The 24,912-nt window shown below is 42.3% G+C and overlaps 1 protein-coding gene across 1 annotated transcript in view; it reads right to left on the minus strand.

Annotated features, from left to right (window-relative positions):
* grm8b (glutamate receptor, metabotropic 8b) overlaps positions 1 to 24,912 on the minus strand; it is a 289,477-nt gene that overhangs the window by 162,919 nt on the left and 101,646 nt on the right. Inside the window, exon 2 of the mRNA XM_084018186.1 lies at positions 23,241 to 23,457. Coding sequence (XP_083874312.1) covers positions 23,241 to 23,457 — 217 coding nt within the window. The remainder of the gene's footprint in view (positions 1 to 23,240; positions 23,458 to 24,912) is intronic.

A 24,912-nucleotide genomic window follows, 5' to 3' on the forward strand; every position in this document is an offset into this window, starting at 1 on the left:
GCTTGTGGCCTCTCTACAACTGGCTGCGCATAGTCATGATTGTCCAAATGATTATGCATGGGCTCAGGATTTTCAAGATGCTGAATTTGCTCATCTGATGTGTCAAAAGATGGCGGGGTTAAGTTGAGAACATCAGCAAGCACTCTTTTCTGTTCTCTGTGGTCTCGCTGATACTTTCTCCACTTTTGCCTCAACTTCTCCTGCTTTGATTTGGAAAGCTCAGCTATTGGAGTATCTTTAGTCTTTCCCTCTCTTTTTCTCCTTTGATAACTAAATAGTAAAATAGAAAAATAAAAGCAATTAGTCTAAATAACTACATTTCTCTGACTTTCAGTAGACAGTATTTCACTGGACAAGTCTGTATGTGTATGTGTGTGTGTGTGTGTGTGTGTGTGTGTGTGTGTACAACCACCTTTCTTGCCTTTTGGCAAGGTAAATGGCCCTTGCTGCAGGATCTGCATTGACTCGTGCTCTGTGACGAGCCACTTTTTCTTTGCTTGATAATGGCATCTATTGGGGGAAAAGAGGCTATATTATATTACAATAATTATGAAACAATAGAAAGTTAATAAATGTAATTTTACAGATCTAAATTTTAATCTTTGACAACATTTATCATATTGTTATCAAGTCTATTTAAAGCAGCTGTTGATTTTCAACATTGTCACCGTTCACCCACTGCTGCTTCATTATGAAATTACATATATTATCTACAGCTTAAAGTTGAAAGTGAATATGTATTAATTATGTATTTAAAGCTAAACATTTAAAAAATATTAAAGCCATGCAAAATAATGACTTTATCCTAACCTTCCATAGCTTTGATAATAAAATTGTGGATAAATTGCCACTTTTTTCTAAGAAATATAACACTAACACTTAAAAATAGTTCCACATAATAAGATAGTTCACATTACATCTTTAATCACCATAAAAAACTTCTGATATTTGACAAAATCAGCCTCTAACTGAAAGGAATGTAATAACAGTCAAATGGTGTAACCGGTTACACCATTTGACTTTTCAATTCAAATTCAAATTTAACAGGCATTATGATGGACACCTATGTAAGCACATGGCCTTGATGTGAAGATTTCAAACACATTTTTTAAAATAAATACTTATTTTTACAGTTATAATGAATTATAAATGATTTCCTAGGGTCATACCATTTGACATGTAACTCTAATCACACCTGACCATACCCTAAAAATGTCAAATTATCAAGATTTCAGAGAGAGCTACTAACCTGGTCATGCAGCAGTTAGGCTCATCAGGGGTCCTTCTTTGTGATATAATTTCCTGTCACATGGTCTTCTTACACAAATGAACAAAATGGCTCCTTGAATGTCGGTTACACCGCCTTGACAATTTAGGAAATTGACTTGACAGACACAATTCCCCAAATTCGTTATAATATTCAGAACAATGATGTTCCATATATTTTATTCATTGTTAAACAACACAAATATCAAGCGTAGCGTTAGTTCTGGCAGGCCACGACGTCAAGCTCTAAATCAGCAGCAACAGCGTAGCTGTCAAAACCGAGGAGATCAGCTGACGGCTCAGCTGACTCCCCGTGCTCGCTTCCTATTGGGAAATTGCATTCAGAGCGCACTATTTAAACTGCTCTAGCCTGACCTCCCTCGTTGCTTCCTCTGCCGGCGTTTTCAATCCACCTCCACCCCAGCTCCTCCCGTCATCTGTTATGTACCTTACCATTGTTCTTGTTGGTTGCTCTGCTCTGTCTGGGTTTTTCTTTGCTGCTACGCTCCCTGCTTATGCCGTTCATGATGGCTCATGAAGGGCAGGAAGGTGCTCTTCCTGCCTCAGGCTTTCCACGCAAGCGCATGGAAGAGCAGGGAGTCCCAGAACAGTACCATACCGCCAAATGAAACTTGTGCAAATAAATTAAGATTATTTTTGACAAAGTGGTCCTGACTGAAGTAGGAATATGCAAAACTAGTTGATAATGTGTTTTATTGAGAATTTCACCCTTTTTGAACAAGTTTAAGTATTTGGTACACAGTTTTTATGGTTACACCACATTGACATTTTTACCATTATCCTCTGAATATTCTCTCAAAATTGATCAAATCCAGAAATTTTAGACTAGGTCTTCAAAAAGAGAATGTATTCAAGTAATTTGTGAGTTTATTTTCAAATTTAAACCTTTTTAAATTTAACTAAACCATAGGAACACAAAAAATTGACCCACGAACACCTCCAACACCTTATCACAGTGAGACAGCCCACAATGGAGTGAATGTCGACTGTTCCAAAGAGATTGGGAAAAGTATTTTAAAGGACATGAATGGGAGACACGTAAAAGAATATGTTTTCAAGAAAAAAGCACATGCAGTCACCATGGACTCAAAATCAATAGTCAAACTGAATATCAAAGTTGTTCATATTGATCCGCAGCTCTTGTTTCAGAGACTTTTGATTGCAGCTACACAAAAAGACATGTTGGCTGAAGACTTCAAGTATGAACTATGTGGTTATTCACCTGCACTCTTTCAAACAAGAACAATGTTTCTTCCAGCTAACAAACCCCAACTGGCAAAAGCAATATGATGATGTGCCACAAGGAGACATGTTGTATGTCTTGGATGGAGGGGCCCTCCTCCACCGACTACCATGGGAGATAGGAAAGACATATGAGGAAATAGTGGAAAGTTACATTGGTTACATTCGAAAACATTATGGACAATCAGTGGTGATAGTGTTTGATGGGTATAGTAATCAGCTCTCTATGAAGGACGTTGCCCATAAAAGGAGGAATGCGACAACTGGCCAGAAGGTTTCATTCACATCTACCATGCCATTGAGGTTGATTAAACAGCTATTTCTGTCAAACCATGAGAACAAACAACTTTTTATAAACCTGTTTGGAGAGGGCCTACAATGTGCCGGGGAGCTCAGGGAGATGCAGATGTGCTCATAGTTCAAACAGCAGTGACAGTAGCAGTGAATCAAAGAACTTTTCTGGTTGGAGATGACACAGACCTTCTCATCCTTCTGTTACATTACTATCAGCAAGGAGAGCTGTACTTCATGTCAGAGCCCAAGTCATCATCTTCACAAAGTCGCAGATTTTTGAACATAGGGCATGTAAGAGATGTATTGGGTGATGATGTGAGCAGCAACATTTTATTTGCACATGCCACACTTGGTTGTGATACAACATCCAAAGTGATTGGAGTTGGGAAAGGGGTATCTCTGCATCTGGTTCAAGAACGTGACACATTCAGAGTACAGGCCAGCATTTTTCTGAAACAATCTGCTACTAAAGAGGAAATTGCTGCTGCAGGGGAAAAGGCAATGATACAGATCTACAAAGGCAAAGAAGCCACCTCTCTCAATGAGCTCAGAGTGACACGCTTTTATAGTAAGGTGACAGACAGTAAAATGGCCATCCACCCTCGCCAACAACATCTGCATCTGCTAGGTTTCATTGCTTAAGGGTGTACTATCAAGTTCAGGAATGGATGGGAGACCTGCTGTCACCAGAGGATTGGGGCTGGAGGATACAAGACCATGGACATCGGAACTATTTTCTGAGAGGGGGGGCGGGATTTTTGTTGGGAGGGTCGGGGGAGAGATGCACACAATGATTAACGAACTAGACTGGATAAACGGTCCGTGTATGTTGCGGCCATCCGACTTTTGTTTTGAAGTCGACAATCGTAAAACGGATAACGAGTCGTTTCCTGTTTTTCGCTTCAAAATAAAAGAACGAAAAACGGAAAAATGACTGGTATCCCGTTATTCGTTTTAAAAACGGAAAACGAAACGGAAAACGACTCGTTAACTTTGAAGTAAACCTACTCTTTTAAACACGCACCAAAAGCGTTTTGACGCGGACATAAAAGCGGTTAAAAACCGACGGGGAGAATCGGAGCCTCCGCCTCTTCACCGCTGCCCCACAGCTGTTGATCCTCCGTGTGACTGCCGAGGTCGGCTGCGCTCTGACCGACAGGGAGCCGCTCCGTGAGTCGGTATCCAGCTCATCGAGCCTGCTAACAACAGCGATTAATTAACAGTGTAGAGTTATGATTAGCGTAATGCGTAAGTCTCTCCTGCTTCATAGTGTTGCGCAGCCAGGTTTTCAACCTGCGCAAGGCTGAGAAAGAGTACTCGGATTCCGCGGGTAGATGGGGGCCTGATGGGAGGGGGTGCGGCCGCACCTCCCGCACCCTTAGTTCCGACGTCTATGTACAAGACTCCTGCCTCATTTCTATCACTAATGACCAGGACCCTGCACCTCAATCTGTTTGAGCTTGTGCGCTGCAATTGCCGTCGCCAAGGCCTTGACTGCTCCCTGGCTTGCACAGAGTGCAGAGGCATATGTTTAAATATGTCAGCAAACAAGGATTTAACTTTTTTATTGTTAAAATACCTCCTATTTTGTACATTTAAGTGCCTACTGGGCTTTATCTTCTACATCTGTCTCTTGAGGTCTGTTTTTGGGCACATATTGTCTATTTACATATTTCAATATCAATGACTTGTCTGTTAATATTGGTTTCCGCTGAAAAATGCATTCGTTTTCACTATAGTCTTTAAAGGGTGTTTTCTCAAAATGAGGTTTCTGTACACTGTGGAGGTGAAATATCCACTTATACATAGCCACAGTCCCTTCTCTAATGTTGTCTTGTGTGTCCAGAATGAAACAATACATTTTTAATCTGGCTTCATCCAATGTTCAGATTGTGTTTTTTTAATATGCAGGTTATGGTATATTTTTATGAATAAATGCCTAATTTGCATATATAAACATAAAATCTCAAAATCTTGTAATACATTTTTTCTTTGGTATTATGTCACTAATCAACTGGAGAAGTTTCATAGTGATAGCTGTTAATTTAAAATGTTCTCCTATTCTACTCAATTGACTTAGAGCAGGGATGCCAGGGTTACGGCCCGCGGGCCGGACCTGGCCCGACTGTACGTCACATCCGGCCCGCAGGCGATAAGGGGAGAATATTTTTTTTAATTATTATTTTATCTATTTAAAAAAATATATATATACCGTAAATCCTCTAATACGGGCCTGTATTCTATTACCGGCCGGTCTCTAACATTGGACGGGGCAACGTTATTTCCATACTTCCAGGTTCGCGTCTCGAAGATTTTGGCTGAGGCTATATTAAAGGATTTACTCTATGCCCTGCAATGCAGTCGACTCACGGCGAGTGTGGAGAGACGGTGCGCCGCTGCCTCCCGCAAGCTCTCGAAAATCTTTTAAACTGAATGTTGTCCATCTAAAATAAAGACAGATTCAGCAACTGCATAGCTTATTTCTTGCATAAAATGTTTTCAGAAACACATTTCGGTGAACTATTGTCCTAAAATAAGACAAAGTTTCCAAACAAGCCGCCATGTTGGTCGAAGGAGAGCGCCTGTCAATCATCCTCCCTTGTAATGTATGTAATTTAGGCCTCATTGTGAGGCTATTTTGGTGCCAATGCAATTTCTTTTTGATGTGCAGGCCTTCATGAATAATTTCAAATAGCCTACCTATCCATGTGTTGAGTCAATGTTTGGCCTTTTCAGTCTGAAAGTGTAATCCGGCCCCCTGAGGTCTCACTTAAAAAAAATCTGGCCCCCTGTCCAATTTCACCCTGGCATCCCTGACTTAGAGTGTTGGGCAAAACTTTGCCCTTTAACTTACAAAATATACACTCACTGGCCACTTTATTAGGTAAACCTTGCTAGTACCGGGTTGGACCCCCTTTTGCCTTCAGAACTGCCTTAATCCTTCGTGGCATAGATTCAACAAGGTACTGGAAACATTCCTCAGAGAGTTTGGTCCATATTGACATGATAGCATCACGCAGTTGCTGCAGATTTGTCGGCTGCACATCCATGATGCGAATCTCCCGTTCCACTACATCCCAAAGGTGCTCTATTGGATTCAGATCTGGTGACTGTGGAGGCCATTTGAGTACAGTGAACTCATTGTCATGTTCAAGAAACCAGTCTTTCCCATTCTGATGCTCGGTTTGAACTGCAGCAGATCGTCTTGACCATGTCTACATGCCTAAATGCATTTTGCTGTCATGTGATTGGCTGATTAGAAATTTGCGTTAACAAGCAGTTGGACAGGTGTACCTAATAAAGTGGCCAGTGAGTGTATATGTTCCACTCCATCTACGGCTTAAGACTTTTTGTATATGATTCAGGGGGGTGTTAGGACCAATAAAAACTATGAACCATCTCTGTTGCAATTTTTTGTCTTTTTGGACTAGATTGACTGGCCTACTGAGCCGGGTTCACAGGGAGCGGAGAGCCCGCCATCGCACTCGCAGCAGTGTGGTTTACTGGAGGACCTCGGAGTTGACAAGCCAGTTCAAATTCATGTCAAGCAGTTTCCAAAGAAACAACAACAACTGCTAATTGGTACAATGAGAGAGACTGGCTTGAATATTTGCAGCAAGCAGACGCTGCCTTTTTTTCCCCCTGCAGGAAATTTGGAGGGAGTGACTCCGTTTTCACAAGAACTGGGTATACTAATTGGAAGCATGCTAATGATAAGGCAAAGGGATTTAGCAGGCATAGTCATGTTTGAAGCAGAGTTCACAGTTGCACAGGAGTTTCTGAAAAACAGGTGCACAGGCCAGGACGAAGAGAAAGTGACTTTGAGTCAACTTGTTGCAAAGGATTACATGGTATTCAGTGCCATGCCAGTGGTAATGACTGCATTCAAACACGCACATGCAACATTTGGGGTATCAACTGCTATGTGCGAAAACTCATTCTCCACGTTGAAGAACGTATTTACCGAGTACATAGACAGAAAGCCCATCTCATCCAGCTGGCATTTGAGAATGACCGTCGGAAATTTAAAGATGAATGGTAGGAGAAGCTGTTAAGGACGTTCCACGCATCAGGAAAGAGGAGACTGCAACTCTACTGAAGGTAAGAGCAGGTTATTTTAGCATCTGTATTGTTGCTACTGTTACTACAGTGTAGTGTTAACAGTATATGAGATCTATTATGAAATAGTACAATGCTTCGGAACAACTCACAGGAAATGCAAAGTGTCAGTGAGCTTGCTCATACTGCTATCGTTGTCAAAAATGCATCTACAAAACAAAGCAGCCATTTTCTACGACTTTGGCTTTTTGCAGTCATAAAATCAGATCAAAGTAGTAATTCAAAGTCTCACAAAATTAAAACTTTCAAGGACTGGGCAAGTTACTCACGCTGACGCTATTGCATAGCAAGCTAATGCTTTTAACATTACCTAGCTGCTTGTGAGCTCGCTAGTAAACAGCAACCCCAGCATATGTTCCAGATGGATATCATTTTCATCAAAGTTGATCACAGAGATGATGCAGGACGCGTTTAGCCTAGCTTAGCACAAAGACTGGAAGCAGGGGAAGCTGCTAGCCTAGCTCCATCAAACAACGGGAAAATAATGGAAATGTCTTTCCACAACACCAAGTCTTCATGATTTGCACATTAAAGTTAGAAGTTTAGACACAGCTCACGCAATACTCGTCTTTTATATGGCTTACTGTTTCCTTGATGGGTGATGATTTCAAAGCGTGCTTTTTGCTTTCTCTGAAACTGTTGACAGAGGTGGAGAAAAAGAAACCTTTGTTTCAATTTGTCTTTCAGTGTGCCCTCGTCGTTGTTATTGTTGTTAAGCTGTGTTCAGTGACAGCAGTCTCCTCCCTCGCTCCGAGGCCTCCACACGGAAAGAAAGAAACGGCTCCACAATGGAGAGATTCTAGATACTACAAGGGGCCATTTTTGGTATCTTGGCACCCTTTTGAGACAGAGATAGAAAATAACAGTATTTAGTCACAACACACATCTCAGGGGCAATAATTCAATAGCTGGCGGATAACTGTAAAATGTAAATTTGAAGGCGTTTACATTTTGTGTCAACAGTGTTTGACTGCAACTCCAACTCCACCACTTGGTGGTGTTATGGAAATAAGTATGAGTGGACGCAAGGAGACCTCTGCAGATTGTAGATGTCTTATGCAGAAATATTTATTGGTGCCTGATGTACATCATGAGAATCAAGGTTTGAACAGTACAACAGTTATGAACTCAACAGTGCAGTGCCAACCCCAATTCTGCCTCCTGTCCCTCCTCAGTTATCTTGAGAAAAGTCTGTATTATGTCGAGGTTAAAGGTAAGAAGTTTGTGTTCGGCCCTGAGAGACACGCTAGTGTCTTGCCTGTGACCTTGCCTGGCTTTTATTAATCTTACACTGAGGGAATCAGGTATAGAGAACATTCCCTCACAGGTGGTAAACTAACTTTTATTGAAGCAACAGCAGGAAATGTTCAGTTTACATCAGCAGAATGTATGAAGAGTGACACTATTGCTGAAGTGCCTCACACCTGCTTTGTGTCTAGTCTGATGGTGAAGAAGTCTTTGAGAAAATTACATATTTCTCACTTGATTAAATACCTCAGTAAAGTGTGTTTATGATCCCAGTTGCTAGTTTCAAGTCTTCAGCCACTGCTGATGCCTTTGTTGCCTCAGAACAGGACTGACCTTATATTCATGAATGCAAAAAAAAAGGGGGAAAGGTGAAGAAAATAAGAATTCATTGAAGTGAACGGAAAACGTTTTTTTTTCTGGAAATAAAAAGTTAAAAAAGCTATTAATTACTATTCATTATGTATAAACATCTCATGAAAATGCAATGTAGGAATTGCTTTTTTAAAAACTTTTTATTTCAAGAAATAAAGTTTCCAATTCACTTCAAGAATTCTTACTTTCTTCACTATGATTACTTTTCCCTTTTTTTTTTGCTTTGTCAAAATAAGTTTGATCCTGTTCCTGGAAGCGTTTGTTCTCAAACACCTGAGACAAATTTCCCAAATTACAGTCTTTCTACTCCAAGTGCAGGTGTCTCCCACCCACAGCATGTTCAATTTACTGCCACTGACGGTGTTTTATTTGTCATTTGTAAAAGGTCAGCTGCTGACTACAGAGGATTCATTTTGCTCTGGGAACTTGTTCTCTGGTGACGTCTCGCCATGAAATATTCATTCACTGCTCAGGCTGCATTGCAGAGCAGGTGGACAGGAACACTGCTCTCCAGGAAAACAAAATAAATACATAAATAACAGATGACAAGAAAATTAGTTGGACTAATTGAAAAAAAGAACAAAAGAAAAAAACGTTCCGGAATAAAAGGTATATATATAAGTCTGCAACCTAACAGAGACAGATGATGTGAGACAGAATTTACATCTAGTGTGAGAGGGAGAAAAAAAGAAATTGTTTAAGGGATGAAGAAGTAGGAAAGGAAAGATGGAAGAGGATGAGAGTGGCGAGAAAGAAAGCAGATTATCTCCTGCAGGCTTTCACACTTCTGAGGAAGAAAAGAGATGGGAGAGTTTTTCCACAGTGACTGATCCGTCAGAACGTCGGTGAAAATACAACGACATCACATCCTCTCCTTAATCTGCTGCACACAGAGAAAGCACTATTTTACGGAAAACTGTTTGAATGAGGAATATCTGCTGCTGAGTTTCGAAGAAGAAGAAAAAAAACTATTTCCTGTGCCACTTTGCCTTTATTAAAACATCAAACGTTCGGTTCAAGGAGAAAGCAGATGAATTGCAACTGTCAGCTATTCTCTGTTTACTGATAGATGACTGAAGCTCTCAGCCTTCTGCTGCGACTTTGTGGCAACACATTTTTTTAAGCTATTATATCGAAATTTTCTAAGTAATTTGTTAAAACTAATGGAAGACTGATACGGATACATTTTGGTCCAGAAAATTTCATTTCCGACCAGCGGCGGTGAGCCACAGTGTGGAGCGATTGCGGACCGACCGCGAGTGGTGAGCAGACCGGAGGCCACCGGATTGTGGACAGAGGAGAGCAGCATTTTTATTCCAAAAGGACCGGTCACACCCCGAGTCTGAAGTCAGGTCCCACCACTGGTCTGTAATAGGTCTGTAGTCTCAGTGGGTCCCACCACTGGTCTGTAACAGGTCTGTAGTCTCAGTGGGTCCCACCACTGGTCTGTAATAGGTCTGTAGTCTCAGTGGGTCCCACCACTGGTCTGTAATAGGTCTGTAGTCTCAGTGGGTGCTGCCCCCTATAGGCGGGTTGAAGACATGAGGAACTAGTGTTGTGGTCTCACCCCCTCTAACCAAAGAGCCTCCGATGATGCAACATGAGGATATTTGTGTCATCGGAGGATCTTTTTCAGAACAGAAACACAGAGATCTCCGTCTCTGGGAAATGATGGAATGATGACGACCATCAAACACACTACGAAGTTTCTAACCATACAAAGCTTCATGCAAATGGGTGAAGTATTCCTTTAAGTCACTGAATGAGGTAATACACTGTTGTCTGATCCTATGGCCCTCTTATGAAAGAACTGCAATATTTAAATAATTGTGGTATAAAGAATTGTAAAAAAAATTGTCTTTAATAGTAATGCAAACCTACTGCTGCAGGTACACATTAAAAGCATTTCACGGGTGAAACACCAGGTGACTTTTATTATGAAGTCGTCACAGGAAATGCAGGTGTTTGTCAGTGAGCTTGACTCGGACTGCTATCGTTGCAAAAATGCATCTACGAAACAAAACAGCCATTTCCTACTACTTTCACTTTCGCTTTTCGAGTCATAAAATCAGATCACGATTGCTCACAGAATGATGGGAAACGGCTAATTATTGCCTGACTCCTTTTTCTAAAATGACAATAGTTTGTTAATCTTCCCCCAGTATCTTGGGACCTGTACAGAGTATTAGAGTCGTTCCGATACCAGCATCAGAAATGCCTCCGATACTGGACCGGGTAGCACTTTACTGACATTCACCCATTCACACACACATTCACACAGACCGACGGCAGAGTCAACCACGCAGGGCGACCAGGCACTCAGCTAGGAGGAGCCGGGGATCGAACCGGCAATCTTGCGGTTGCCAGCCAACCCGCTCTACCTCCTGAGCTAAACACCCCTTTGTAGGAAAGCACCAAACTCTGATGAAGAGGAGAGGAAAAAAAAACACCAGCATGTGTTGCCTACTTAAAAATAAAACACAGACTTATGGAGGCCTATTTGAGTCCTTCACTTACTGTATTTGTGCAAAATTGATAAAAAACAAAAGTAAATCATCCAATCCGAATATGGGTGGTCAACTTCCTCTAACAATGCACAAAATTATCGGTGGTTTAACCCTTTTATTATTTTGTTGACTAATAAATGACAAGGTTCATCTCCTCCATGCATTGGGGGGAAATGTTGGAGTGCACAGTGCTTCTTGGCTTCCAGGATGCACTGAAATGTCAGCAGCTTTCCATCCAGCGACTTCTGAAGGAAAGCCCCTTCTGTGCTCCTCTCATACTAGGGGCCCCCTCAGTATCCACGGACACCATGTGGTCAGGGTTTCTTTCTTTGGCTTTCAAACAATTCACCACAGCCTCACAAATGTTGCGTTTGTTTTTGAAGTCCGAGAATAGGTACTCTGATCGTTTAAGGAATGATTCTTTCATGAATTCTCCATATGTGAACGCCTTTCCATGCTTTACTCTCTCCTCAGCTTACACAAACCCAGCAGCAGTAGTTGAGTTTGGAGACTCGATCCACTTTTTGAAAGCTTTTGCCCCGAAATATTGTTAATTTCTAGGTTTCACCTAGTCTTGTTTATTTGTTTGTCCCTCCTGATGTTTTTAACATGCCCTATACACAAAGTTGACTCAATATGTCTTGACTGTTCATTACAATTTCATAGCCACCACTTTATTGACAAACTACACTGTGCATTAAACCTTGGAATATGGAACCTTCATAGCAATCCCTTTAGTACAACTCCTGTTGTTTTAAATGTGCTTGCTACCGATACAGTTTACTCATGCATTAAAAATATTGACTGCATTAATACCTTGCAATTCCTTATGTGTCGGTTGATTGCAGCACTTTGGGATTGGAGTTGCAGCAGCACTTGTCAGCAAGAAAATAATGGGTAGTCGCAATGGTTTATGGGATTGGTTGATTGTACAGTCTGAGGCACCGCAGCACTCGGTCGGAAAGAGAGTCAGCCTGCTGGGTGGGATTGGTTCAAAACCTGCTAGTACCAACTTTTGTTTGGGTAAGTGAGCTATGACTAGAGTGTCACTGTATCACGCCACCTATTCACAGTATTTAGAGCTACAACATAAGAAGTGGAGGCACTAGCAGACCCACGTTACATATTTCCACTATACTGGGACAGTGACCACAAGCCGACTCATTTGCTGCCGACACCCGATTCCACTTAACCCGACACACAGAAGCGGCTCTTCGGGCAGACTGTCACCACTAGTCTTAAACGTATGAACTCCTCACAGAGCCCCTTTTTTCACAAAGCTGTGATGATCTTCAGCTGTTCAGCCTTAAGATGACAACAAATGATACTCAAGAGACAAACGAACAAACCAACATCTGCACGCATTGTTTTGAAAACGGAATCTCCTCAGTCAGAGAAGAGTTTGAACAGGAGTCCGCCCGCTGTCGGCCCCAGTTCCCACTAAGGGAGTAGTAGGATCCCAGTTCTCCAGGTGGGGAAGCTCTTGGTTCAACTAAACGGCAGAAGAATGTTCAGAAAGAATAATAAGTTAATAATAATAGTTATAATTTTTTTAACCCTCAGAAATGAAAAAGTTCGTCATGCTGATCTGCCCGTCACTGAGCATTCAGCTGGCATCTTCAGCAGAACTCAGGAGGACAATTTATTTGACTTTTATGATGCATATAATTAGCATTATCATTGTGGACATCAAGTTCGGACTGTAAATTAAATTGAAAACATTTCAAAAATGTCCAAAGAAACACACATACACGGGTGAAATGTATGGAAAATGTTGTTCACAGTGATATCATGAAAGTAGAAGCATGCAATGGTGATTTCCCCATCTCAAACTATTTATTGAAACAAAAGCCAACAGTGGTGGATATACCACAACAAAACATGTCAATGTCTCAATAACTTGTCATGTGACCAAAGGACGTCCACGTCTCTCCTTTCTAGGACTCTTCCAGTCTCTCTGTGTCTCCGTAGCAACCTGCTGATGACACCCTGTGACTCTCTAAGCTCATTGGCCACTTCCCTCTGACAACATCTTGTTTGAAGCAATGGCAAGGTGCTGTTGATCACTTGTTAGGCGTCGTCTTGGTATCATGATGTCAACATGTGAACAGTATGATGAAGACAATGTTTAAATACCGACTCTAATTGAACCAGGACACTGATTGGTCGATTCAAGGATCAAACAGCTGAATGTTGCCGTTCAGCTCCGTGTTAAGAGAACAGCAAGTTGTGTAAAAGTCCTTAAACATTGAACAGTTGGACATGTGCATTCAAAAGTTTAGAGAAGGTTAAATTAAGTTCACCTGTAAAGGTTAAAGTGCATTTTAGGTTCATCCTGAAACTTCACTTCAATTTAACTTTTATTTTGGCCAATAAATAAGACCAAAAAATGCAACATGCTGTCTCTCAACACTTCCTGATTTCCTGTCACAGGCATCAGCTGAAAGCCCATTGGTTTCCTCAAACTGTTATAAAAATGAAACTTCTCTTTGATGGTACAATTAACAACTTAGACATCTGAACAGGGACAAGGAGCCCCAACTAGAAACTGTTTTTGTCAGGAAGGACAAGCCAAAGAGGCTGGAAACCACCTGTTGTCCTGTTGATGTGTTCGTTTGTCTGTTTGCCAGTGCGATTGCAGAAAAAAAACACTTGCCTCGATTTTCATGAAGCTTGATGGAAGGTTGTAGCATGGGCCATGAGATGTGCCCTCTCCAAGTGCCCTTCTCTTAACTATGTATTGTATTTTATAAACGTGGCTTGTGTTTTTTTTATGTAAAGAAGTTCAAGCTTTCAACAACATCCTGAAAGAAAAAGCAAATGCATGGACCTTGAGTTAAATACAATTTTACATCAACGACTTGAAGGTCAACAGTTGTGTTCTTCAGTTTTGATGTACGTTTCGGGAAGCGTGAAGAAATGTCCAATCATGAAAACTTCCATCAGAGGCATCTGTCATCGTCTCTTCAGTCTTCAGATCACTGAGTGAAATGCTGAAAACTAATTTATGACTAATGCCATGTTGCAGCAGGTGTAAGTACATTTCCTTCCATAACACACACACACAAATACTCCAGTCCAGCACAGCGACTGCAGAGCTTTGTATGAATCCTAACCCAAATAATGACGATCATAATTAATTAATAAACCCATCTTCTTTCCAACAACTTGTTCATTTCACTTTCTCTAAATCAGATGAGAGACCTATAAGTTCTCACACCGTGATGCACATCCATATCCACGGACAGGAATATCCATCAATGAAAGCAGTTCTCTGAGGTGACGGCGGGTCGCTGAATGTGTCCTGGAGCCATTTCCCACCATGGTGGTTCCTGCTGTTACTGTAAAATGTTACCTGACTTTCCAAAGTGAAAAGGTGAAAACTCAAATTTCAGGAGACCAAGCCAAACTTCTTAAAGTCAAACTCTGATGCTCTGAACATTTTGAGCTTGAAGTTCAAAAATGAGTTAGACATGTTTTAAGTCAACAGTCTAGAAAGATGATTATCCAGAAGGCCACATTTCCTCACCTCCATTATAAGGGTGGAACTTTTCCAGGTTGTTCAAGCAAATGTGAACAGATTGGAGGATTTCATGCAGATGATGCCTTTGTACTTGACTGTAAAATGTACATGTTATTTATTTTCCATTATTAACCCACCTCCATGACCTTCCTCGATGCTCAGAGGCACTTTTCACCAAAGCAATTTAAGAGCACTGCCTATATGACAAGTGTGCCTTGTTTCATCAATGAGTATTGCTGACAGACAGATAGATATATTTGCAAGTCTTACAGAGTCAAATGCACATGCATTGGTCAAAAGTATGGCATTTGTTTTTAGCCATGCTAACAGCAAAGCAAAGCTCGACAAGTGGAAGTTAGTTGGTCCATCACATTGCTTCAAACTGAAATAGCTATTAAATAGCTATAACTATTGTCGCAATGTTTTGTACAGACATTCGTGGTTCCTAGATCAGGGGTTCTCAAACTGTTCAGCCCCCCAAAATAACTGTGCCAGAGACTGTTGAGCCCCACTGTCCCCGGAGGAGACTGAAACATATGAATGTGTGCTTACAGGATGAACACGCTCTAACAGCGTATCCAAACACATCATAACACAAACAAACAGAACAGCAACAACCATGATATGATTTTACATCACCAGTTTACTATCAGATAAAAGCAGAATATCTCAAGTCAAGTCAGTCAAAGTCATGAAAATCATCTCCCGACAATCAAAGTTGATGGACAATGTTTCCCTGATGGTGAATTTATAATGTTATGATCCCAGTCTTGGTATCTGCCCAGATAAATGGTTTTGTTTCTGCTGTTTACATTCCTCGTGATGCAAAATTGAAAAAATGCACCCAGGGAATAGACTACTGTTTTTGTCTTGCTTTTCTTGTGTAGCAAAGGGGCTACAGCTGAATTTCATTGTGCATCCCTGTGTTGCATAATGACAATGAATGCTTTAAATTCTTCATGTTCTGTTTCTCTCATCCTCATCCTTATTCAACAATGTCCTTGTTTAGGATTAATAAAGTACATTAATCCAAAAAAACATCCTTGAAAATCAGCTGAAATTATCTGTATCAGCATGAGGCAGGGACGGTGACTAGTGACATGAGGTCCAGACTTTCTGGAGATCAGGCCTCAGAGGAAAAAACCTGCTGCAGCTGATGGCAGACAGAGTTCAAAGACTTCAAAGGCAAATGGACAAGAAAAGATATATAATGTATGGTTAATAGGATTACCGAGCTGAGGAAATTATCATTGAAATACATTTTGATAGCGTGAGTGACGTGTGATCGGGTGCCTTGGATGAGGAAGGTCCAGGGGGAAAGAAAAAACTCCTTTTGCAGTGATATTATATAAATCCTGCTTTGATCTGTGACAGCTTCTGTCTGCCAATGAGGTCACTGATTCTGCTGACTGGGAAACTGCTGTCATCTGCCAGCTGGACCAGCCCAGAACAGCACAGCTCGGCCTGGTGGAAGCAGCCACCTAAAACACAACCCGCCTGAGTTGATTACAGAGACAACCCACGAGGTCAGAGCCTCAGCCTTCCCCATCTCCTCCTTTGTTTCTATATTCTTTCCTCTTCCACCCACTTCTTTCCTTTAACCTTTTCTTCTGTACTCAGTGATGCTCTGAGCAACTGATCTCCAGCTGGAGAACGACAACTAAACAGCTGCTGGAGAGTGTTGTGATGTTGAAGATTTAACAAAGGCTGCATTTTGATGGAAACAGCATACTTTTGACATTACAGCAATTGATTTAACTGCAATGTAGTCTAATGAATGTAGAATAAATGTGTTCTTCAGGAATGTGTTTAGATACTCTCCATCACTGCTGAGTGCGAAAAATAATCAGTTACTGATGAGGCAACCCCTAGGCCTCCTCTTTTGCTCCTCATTCCCATCTCTGTATCCCCCTTTACCTCCTCAATCTCCTCCTCCAACTCCCCCTTCTCTGTCTCCTGCTTTACCTCCACTTTCCCCCTCCATCCCCTCCTCTGCCCTCCCTTCTCCAGCTCCTCTTTTCCTAATCTACCTCCCCTTTCCTTCTTCATCTCCTCCTCTACCTCCTCTTTTCTTCCTCTACTGTTCCCTTGAAAAACGAGATTGCGGTGGAGCAAACAGCTGGTGACATCACAAATGGTCATGAGGCTCACTCCACCTGTCGGGAGTTTCGTTCCATCAACGTGACTTGAGGCACTCTCCGCTAAGTAACCATGGGAATTTATCCGACCAAACTAGCCTGCCCCGGGGCAGGCTAACCATCAGGCTTACTTTAGCGGGGGTCCAGAGAAGTCCGTCTGTCGGAAACAACTGTACCAGCAGAAGGTTCCGCCAAGCCTAGTCCTCGTGATTTCGTCACGTGAAAGACCAAAAATTACCAAAATCACATATATGAATTACAAACAGGCTATATTTTCATCAAGCGTCTAAAAATACATGCTTGCAATTAAAAAACTATGAATAAATCGTTTATTTTATTTAAGACCGACTGGCCATATCATTATTTAAAGCCCCCAGTTGGGTGAGTGGTGATGCACCTGCCCTGAATGTGGGCATTGCAGGTTCACATCCCGGCAAGGACATTTAATGTGTTTTTTTTTTTTTTTGCCTGTCTTTAGATCAGAGAATTAGACCAACATTTTACCTTAACTATAAACCTTACCTATAAATATGTCATACAATTTCCTGAGAACCCAAATATAACTTGCAAAAACACGATTGCAATTTTCAGCCACATAAATTCCTTTCAGGTGAGTTCATTAATAGATTCATTGAATGTGTTCATTGAATTGTTGAGATAAATGAGTTGGTCAATGTAGATGCATTTACTAGGCCTATCTAAAAAAGACAGAAAGAGAGAGAGAGATTGAGAGAGAGAAACAGAGAGAGAGAGCCAAATAAATAAGTTTCACAAAGTTCCATAGACAGGAGTTGAACAGTGGCCGGCCGCGTGCAAAGCCGGCGCATTACCTCTACACTATCCTCACGTTCAAGAACTCTTTGTCAGTATTATATTAGAGCATGTTACTCTTAACGGTACTTCCGTTTTTAATCACTCTGCAATTCTTGCCCAAGCAGCCTCGCGATTTTTATTTATCACTACAGTATTCCCTTTATTGGTCATGATGGGTTTGTACTTGTAATGGGAATTTTGGATGTTTGTACTTTATAATCAGAATATTTGTCAGGCCAGACGTCGATCCGCATCTCCTCATCTGACTGTTATGCTATGACGAAAATGAATGCCTGTTTGTAGATGATATGAACATGAGTGCCACATTGACATAAGATAATTTCAGGACTATGACGCCTGTGTTCTGTAAATCTTGACCTTGCCTGTACATCTTGTCTTTGTAAGATAGGACATGATCCGTCCTTTGGTTCCTCCTCCTTAAAAGGGAGACTGTTGTTGGACTCAGGGTCGTTCCTGCTGATTCTGAACCTTTGCATCAGAAGGCAGGGGTGACCAGTCCCTCCTCTGCAGATGAGAATACTTAGTGGAATAAACCTCGGAGAAAAAGCTGATCCTGGTTGTTGATCTTTATTGGGCAGATTCATTTTTCCACAACATACTCTTCGTACAGTTCCATCAATAATTTTTGCTCTGGTCTTTTCTGCCATTTTCTCGATGATTCGACATTCACGATTCTGGTCTGGCTTCATATCCCGTGAACGTGCGTAACACACGACAACGTTAACCTGGCTTGAATTAGCATCAACAAGGCGCGGCTGAAATGCGTTAATGGAATGGGTTTAGCCGCAAGTGAAAGTTGGCGTTAGTTCTAACCAGGCTTAACCAGGTAAGCGCCACTTTAATTAGCGAGTTTGGTGGAATACCCCTCTGGGGCCCGTTTCACAAAGCAGGTTCAACAAACTCTGAACCTAACCCTGAACTCTGAGTTGACCAACTCTGAGATGGGCAACTCTGAGTTTTCAGTTTCAAAACAGCGGTTTTGAATTAGTTCAGTCAACTCTGAGTATGTAAACTCTGAGTTACGCGCGTGCCTGCTGACTCTATAAAGCCATCATCAATGGAGCTCCGATTCACCATGGCAACGGGGAGAGCCTCATTAGATATTACTGAGTGTTTATGTAGAAAACATAGGAGCTCATCCTGAGAAAGCGGAGCAACGTAACTGCAGCAAAGTAGCGATAGTTGGCGTGGCAGACAATTACTGCCCGATCTAATGTGTATAACTGAATGAAACAGTCGATTGATCTAAAGGTAATAAGTCTTTATTTTCAGACTTGCACGGCTACACTGTGGTGTAATGGTTAGCAACGCTGCCCACGGCGCAGGTGACAGGGGTTCAACTCCCGTAGTTCACAAAGTAGCGCACTGAGCAAATTATCATTTTCATTGGGTGTAATCCCCCCAGGCACAGAAAGAAAGTGGCGTCAGTTGAAAATTAAGCATAAGAATATTGTGCAAATACGTTGACTAAGGCATATGATTTTAATCATATTTCACATATTAAACAGTAAATATAAGCAGATATTTCAACACAGAAATGTACTTAAACATTTCATAAATCTCCCGTTCGCAAAAACACTACCTCCGCAAAGAATCTGGTTGCGGATTATGTCCGCGATATGAAATGTTGAAAATGTCGGAGAATATTGTTTAGATAATATCTAATGTGATTAGAAGGAAAGGTAATCAAAATTGTCTCCCAACGCAAAGCTGCTAGAATCACTTTTATTTCCATATCGATTAGGTTGGAAAGGATGGCACATTTTTTTCAGAGTTGGTTCAGATTCCGGAAAAAGGCGGAGACATGTAGGGAGAAACTCAGGGTTTGTTGAAGCAAACCTGCTAGCGAGCAGGTTAGGTTCACGGAGTATGTTACCTGGGTAACTGACTCAGATTTATGCTGAACTGGCTTTGTGAAACCGAAAAACCAGAGTTTCCCTCATCTCAGGGTTAACTAACTCAAGGTTTTCACTAAACCTGCTTTGTGAAATGGACCCCTGAACCTGCCGACTGCCTCCACTCGTCATGTTGTGAAGATCACAGGAGTTTGGATGCATCTGTCCTCGAGCCACTCAGATCTGCAGCTGTTGTCATGGAGATGGGCTTCGCATGGATATGTGATGTGTTGCAACCGTTAGAGCATTATTCGCTGTGGCCTTCAGGTGACATCATCAACATCTGTGTCAGTAGCTGGATGACATCATCGAAAGGATGCAGGAAGTTTCTCCCACAGAAGTGCGTCCTTCTTTTTCACTCAATGTCAACTTTTTCTCTTCTCAATGCCATCGTACCTTCTCCACCTCCTGTCTCTCATCTGTGTCCTTACTTTACTCCTCCTCTCCCTTTTCATCTCCTCCTTACCTCCACAACCTCCTCCTCTCCTTCTCAACTTCAACCTTTACCCACTACCTACTTCTTGTCTTCCCTTTCTCTTTGTTTCTTTGACTTCATCCTTCATTTTATCCTTCTTTCCTCCTCTGCCTCCTCCTTTCCTTGTCTACCTTCTTTCCTTCTCTATACCTCCTCCTTCTCATCCTTCACCTTTCCTCTGCTACCTCCTTTCTTCATTCTTCCTTTTCTCCTTGTATAATTTACTTCATCCTTCTTTCTATCACCCTTCTTTTCTTCTCTATTCCTCCTCTTCTATACTTCTTCCTTTCCACCTCTACCTCCTCCTTTCCATCTCTATACCTCCTTCTCTACCTTCAATGTTCCTCCTCTTCATCCTTTTTCTGAACTTCAACCTTTCCTTCCACATCTCCTCCTCTATGCCTCTTCCTTTGTTTCTATATTTCCTCCTTTTTTCTTTCTACTCACTTCTTTCTTTCACCACTTTTCTTCTTGACTTGTATCCTATACTTTCTTCCTCTGTACCTCCTCCTTTCCATCTCTACCTCTTTCTCTACCTTAATCACTCCTCTTCTACCTCCTTTCTTCACTACCTCCCACCTCTTTTACGAAATCATTCTTCCATTCTTCTTTCCCTCCTTTACCTCCTCCTTCTCTACCTTCACCATTACTCTTCATCCTCCTTCTCGTCCCTGACCGTTTCTTCCCTGTGCTCCTTGGTTTCTCCATCTCCTACTTTCCTCCTCTACATTTCCTCCTGTCCTCTTCTACTCCCTTCCTTCACCACCTTTTCCTCTCAACTTTGTCTTTGACCTCTCTATCCCCTACTTTCCTGTATCTTCTCCTCTACCTCCTCCCTCCCTCCAGCTGGGTATGAGACGCTGACGGTCACTGACCGAGCCATGGGATTTCACCAGTTGCTAGTGAGAACGGGTTTGTTCTTCTTAAAGCAGCTAATGTCGCCTGCAAGGCCTCCAGCAGAGACGCTCAGCAGAAAAACAACGTCACTTCTTTCTAACTCCACACCACCAGATTCCTTTCACTTTCAAACGTGTAGTGTTTAGCCTCAGCCAACACTGACTCATGTAACTCTCATAGGCTGTAAAAGTCCCCAACACCTGTAAACAGACATGACCGCTGCCACCGCTGAGGCTAATTATCACCATGACCCGCTTTTCACACCTGGAGCTTAAATACTACGGCTTGACAGAATAATTCATAAGTCATCTTCTATTCAAGACTGGCGACCTGTCCAGGGTGTACCCTGCCTTCGCCCAATGATAGCTGGGATCGGCTCCAGCCCCCCCGTGACCCTGAATACAGGATAAGCGGTAGACAATGGATGGATGGATCTTCTATTCATTGAATAAAGCCAACTGCTTATAAGGAATAAGATATTTGCTATAATCTACTTATTAGAAGCTCTGATCAATGCAACATCTGATCATAGTGGCTATTTCTGTAGCCAACAGCAGCTGAGAGGATTCATGCCATCACACCTCATTCCTGCTGATATGGATACTTGTTGGGGGCTGCTAATGAAGCCATGTGTAGCACTGTGAGTGTGTGTGTGTGTGTGTGTGCAGAGACAACAGCCGTAGCAGAGATGAAATCTCATTTATCCCACGGAGGAGCCACAGCCGCTCTGTGCACACTAGTCTCATTATTTATCTGAAGCATTTTAAAGGCCGCGATCGCAGCCATTCTTCATGATTACTGCTGCGGCTGCCATTTACACACAGATTACAGCAGAGTCGCAGGCCGCAGGTAAATTTGTAGCAAAGAGGTTCTAAACCCAGTTACAGTGATGGAGAGAACCAGAGAGCATGGCAGGCAGGTCAAATCTCATTTTACAGTTTCCCCCCTCATACTCTAAAAAGTAGCTGCAGAGAATCATGATACACAAAGAGGAAACATGAGCTGCAACATGTCGCTCATTAGAGCTCAGGCATGAAGACAATACTGTTACTGAAGCTGAGTTCCACACTGGACTGTTGTGATATCTGGATTTCCTTACAAACACAGCACTTGTAAATTAATCATTGGTTGGCCGGGGTTCAGCCCCGACACAATCTTTGCCAGGTCATTTTGCCAGAAATAATAATAAATAATAATAATACATTTGATTTATAGTGCCCTTTTCATCCGAAGATCTCAAAGGGCTACAGGTTAAAAATAAAACGTTTTTTTTTTTTTTAAACATCTAAGAGGGGGAACCAAAAGTTTTGCTAAAAAGAAATGTCTTGAGACCTTTTTTAAAACAGTCAGTGGATTGCAGTGCCCTCAAGGTGTCAGGGAGGGCATTCCACAGGCGTGGGGCAGCAGCACAGAAAGCCCTGTCTCCCATGGTCCTAAGCCTGGTTCTGGGTATGTGGAGGAGGTTTGAGTGAGTAGAGCGGAGGGAGCATGTTTTGTGATAAAGCCGCGAATGTTGGAAGTGCAGCCCCAGATCTAATTTAATCCTGTGATGCCGAACGTTCTCCTTAACAAAACAGAAAAAGAAGCAAGGGTAGAGTCCTACATAGGAGGATTCATACAAACCAGCCTCATTGCAGTTCGTGAAATAGACACAACATTTAAACTGATTGGTGCACACGCCCCGATCACAGAGACACGTCGTTTGAAACATGTCAACCGTTTTTAGATGCACATAAATGATAAAAAATATATTCTCAACCTTTCAGCAGCAGGCATACCTCTCCTCAATGGCACACTTGGCCCAGGCAGCCAGTCAGATCAAGCCCACTCCCACACCCCACTCAATAGGCTCATCAGCTCAATCAAAAGCTCATTTAGATCGACTCACAATCAATGAATCGTGATGAGTTGGGATTGAAAAAGATGTACACCTGCAAAACCATACTTTCCCTCGGACACACTCCTCACACACACTCCTTGATTTGTTCTACTTTTGATCTTTGCTGAAACCATCATCATATAAGTGGACACACACACACCGCCGCTCCCCAACATACATGTTACAGCTGATGAATTTCAAACACACCCTCTACAATCTAATTAATGTCAGCGCCCCTGGCTGCGATAACATTTTAATCAGCGAGTCTGATTCCCTCACAGTGACCGTCGAGGAGAAAGCAGCGGAGACCCGGCTGTAATTATATCAAGAGTCAATTACATGACCTCATCAACACACAGCCACTCGGGAGCACGGCAAGTTTAATAACCAGCAGTTCAAAAACCACAGTGGCTGAACTCCATCAGTCAGGACACATTTGCAGGTTTTAATTAACCTCAGTTGATTTTCAAAGCAAAAGCCTCAGAGTTTCCTCCAGTTTACCAGCTGTATCGGCTCACCGGCGTTCCTACCTGACTCTCTGGAGATCTGGACGAAGGCCTCCACGCCACTCTCACCATAGTTTCCTTCAGAGGCGAGCGTTGACACGTAGTTCCAGCCCATCGCTGTGACAATGTCCAGCATGGCCTGAGCCTGGTAGGAGTCTGGAGGAACCACACGGGAGAAGAAGTCGTAGCGGGTGTTGTCACTGAGCTCCGGAGCCGTCGAGGCATAGCTGATCTGAGGGATCTGTGGAGACACGGCAAGGGTTTACCGTTAGTTTCCAACAATGGAATCAACCGGCACTCTTGGGCATACTTTAAACTGTTTAGATGACATTGAATATAAAAACAGCAAAAAATTTGAAACACCATCAGAGTGTAGGGATTGTGGTGTCACTCTTTCAGTCACCTCTCTTTCTGTAATGACTGCAAGGTCATAGTGTAGTTGATGAAACTGAACACTTCATGCAGGTATTTACTAAAAAGGGTGGGACAGATGGAGAGATTAGGGGTGTTGAAATATACCAGTATTGACACGAACCATGCTATTTAAAATTAAATAATAGGTACTCAGCACCTCGTCATGCTGCTGGCACCCCCATTGTGAAGAATTTTAAAAATATGCTGGCCACAGGAAAACCAATTTTAGAAGGTGCCTGCAGGTGACTCATTGCCTCCCTGCAGACGAGCAGGCGTTCCAAGGAGAAAGGCATTAAGGGGGCAAGAAGGCTGCACACCTGTTGATATGCATATTTAGATTATACACTATGATTGTATTGTGGTTGTATTGTTACTTTAAACAAGTAAAGCACGTTTTTCTCCTCTGAGGCAGCTGAGGGTAGAAAACATCAGCAGCAGAGTTTTTAGAGTGTCCCAGAACATCCTGCAGCGTATTTCTTGAGATTTAAACGGGTCAGGTTTTGAACCTTAAATCCCAGCTTTCCTCTCGCCGCTTCCTGTTGCTCAGTTTCTTGTCAGAGTGGAGTTAGCAGGGTCTGCTGTGTGAATCAGGCCGACAGATCGGGTCATATATCCTGCAACCGACAGGCCCGGCGGGGCAGGATAATGGTCCTTTAGAGAAGGCTTGAAGTGCTGATTGATTTCACTTCAGTCACAGGCCGGCGTGTTGGGCCGAGCACTGCCGGACGCCTCATCAGGGTTCACAGAGGAGGATGAGGAGGGAGGAAGACGGCCGGCTGAGGGCCTGACAGCAATACAAATGTCACTTGCCGCGACTCGCTGAGCGACAGGCGGCAAATTAAAGACCAGCACTGTAAATACAAGCATGTCTAAGAGCTGTCGCTATCAGAGCGCTGCAGGTTTAACCATCAGAGCGGAGCTTTATTTACAACACAAAGAACATGTCTGAGCTTCCCACGCTTCACTGCGTGATGACGTTTTAGAGATCTTTTATGTTGGATGTGTGTTACAGATTTCTTTGGGATTCACAAGTTCTATTTCACAAGTTCTATTCCACGTGAGATGTCGAGTCCTGAATGATATGTTTAAGTGGTTTCTGATCTGCATCGACAGGATGACATCCTCTTCTGATCTGACTCCATTATGATTTGACATAACTTGGTTGACGTTTTGACAAAAATGTTATTGGTCATCAGGGTTACAATAATAACCACACCTGCTTTCTTTGAACCATGACCACAGTCATTCATTAACCTGAAAGGCACACTTCACCTATGGAAAC

This window comes from Eutrigla gurnardus (assembly GCF_963514095.1).
Source record: "Eutrigla gurnardus genome assembly, chromosome: 9".
NCBI lineage: Eukaryota > Metazoa > Chordata > Actinopteri > Perciformes > Triglidae > Eutrigla > Eutrigla gurnardus.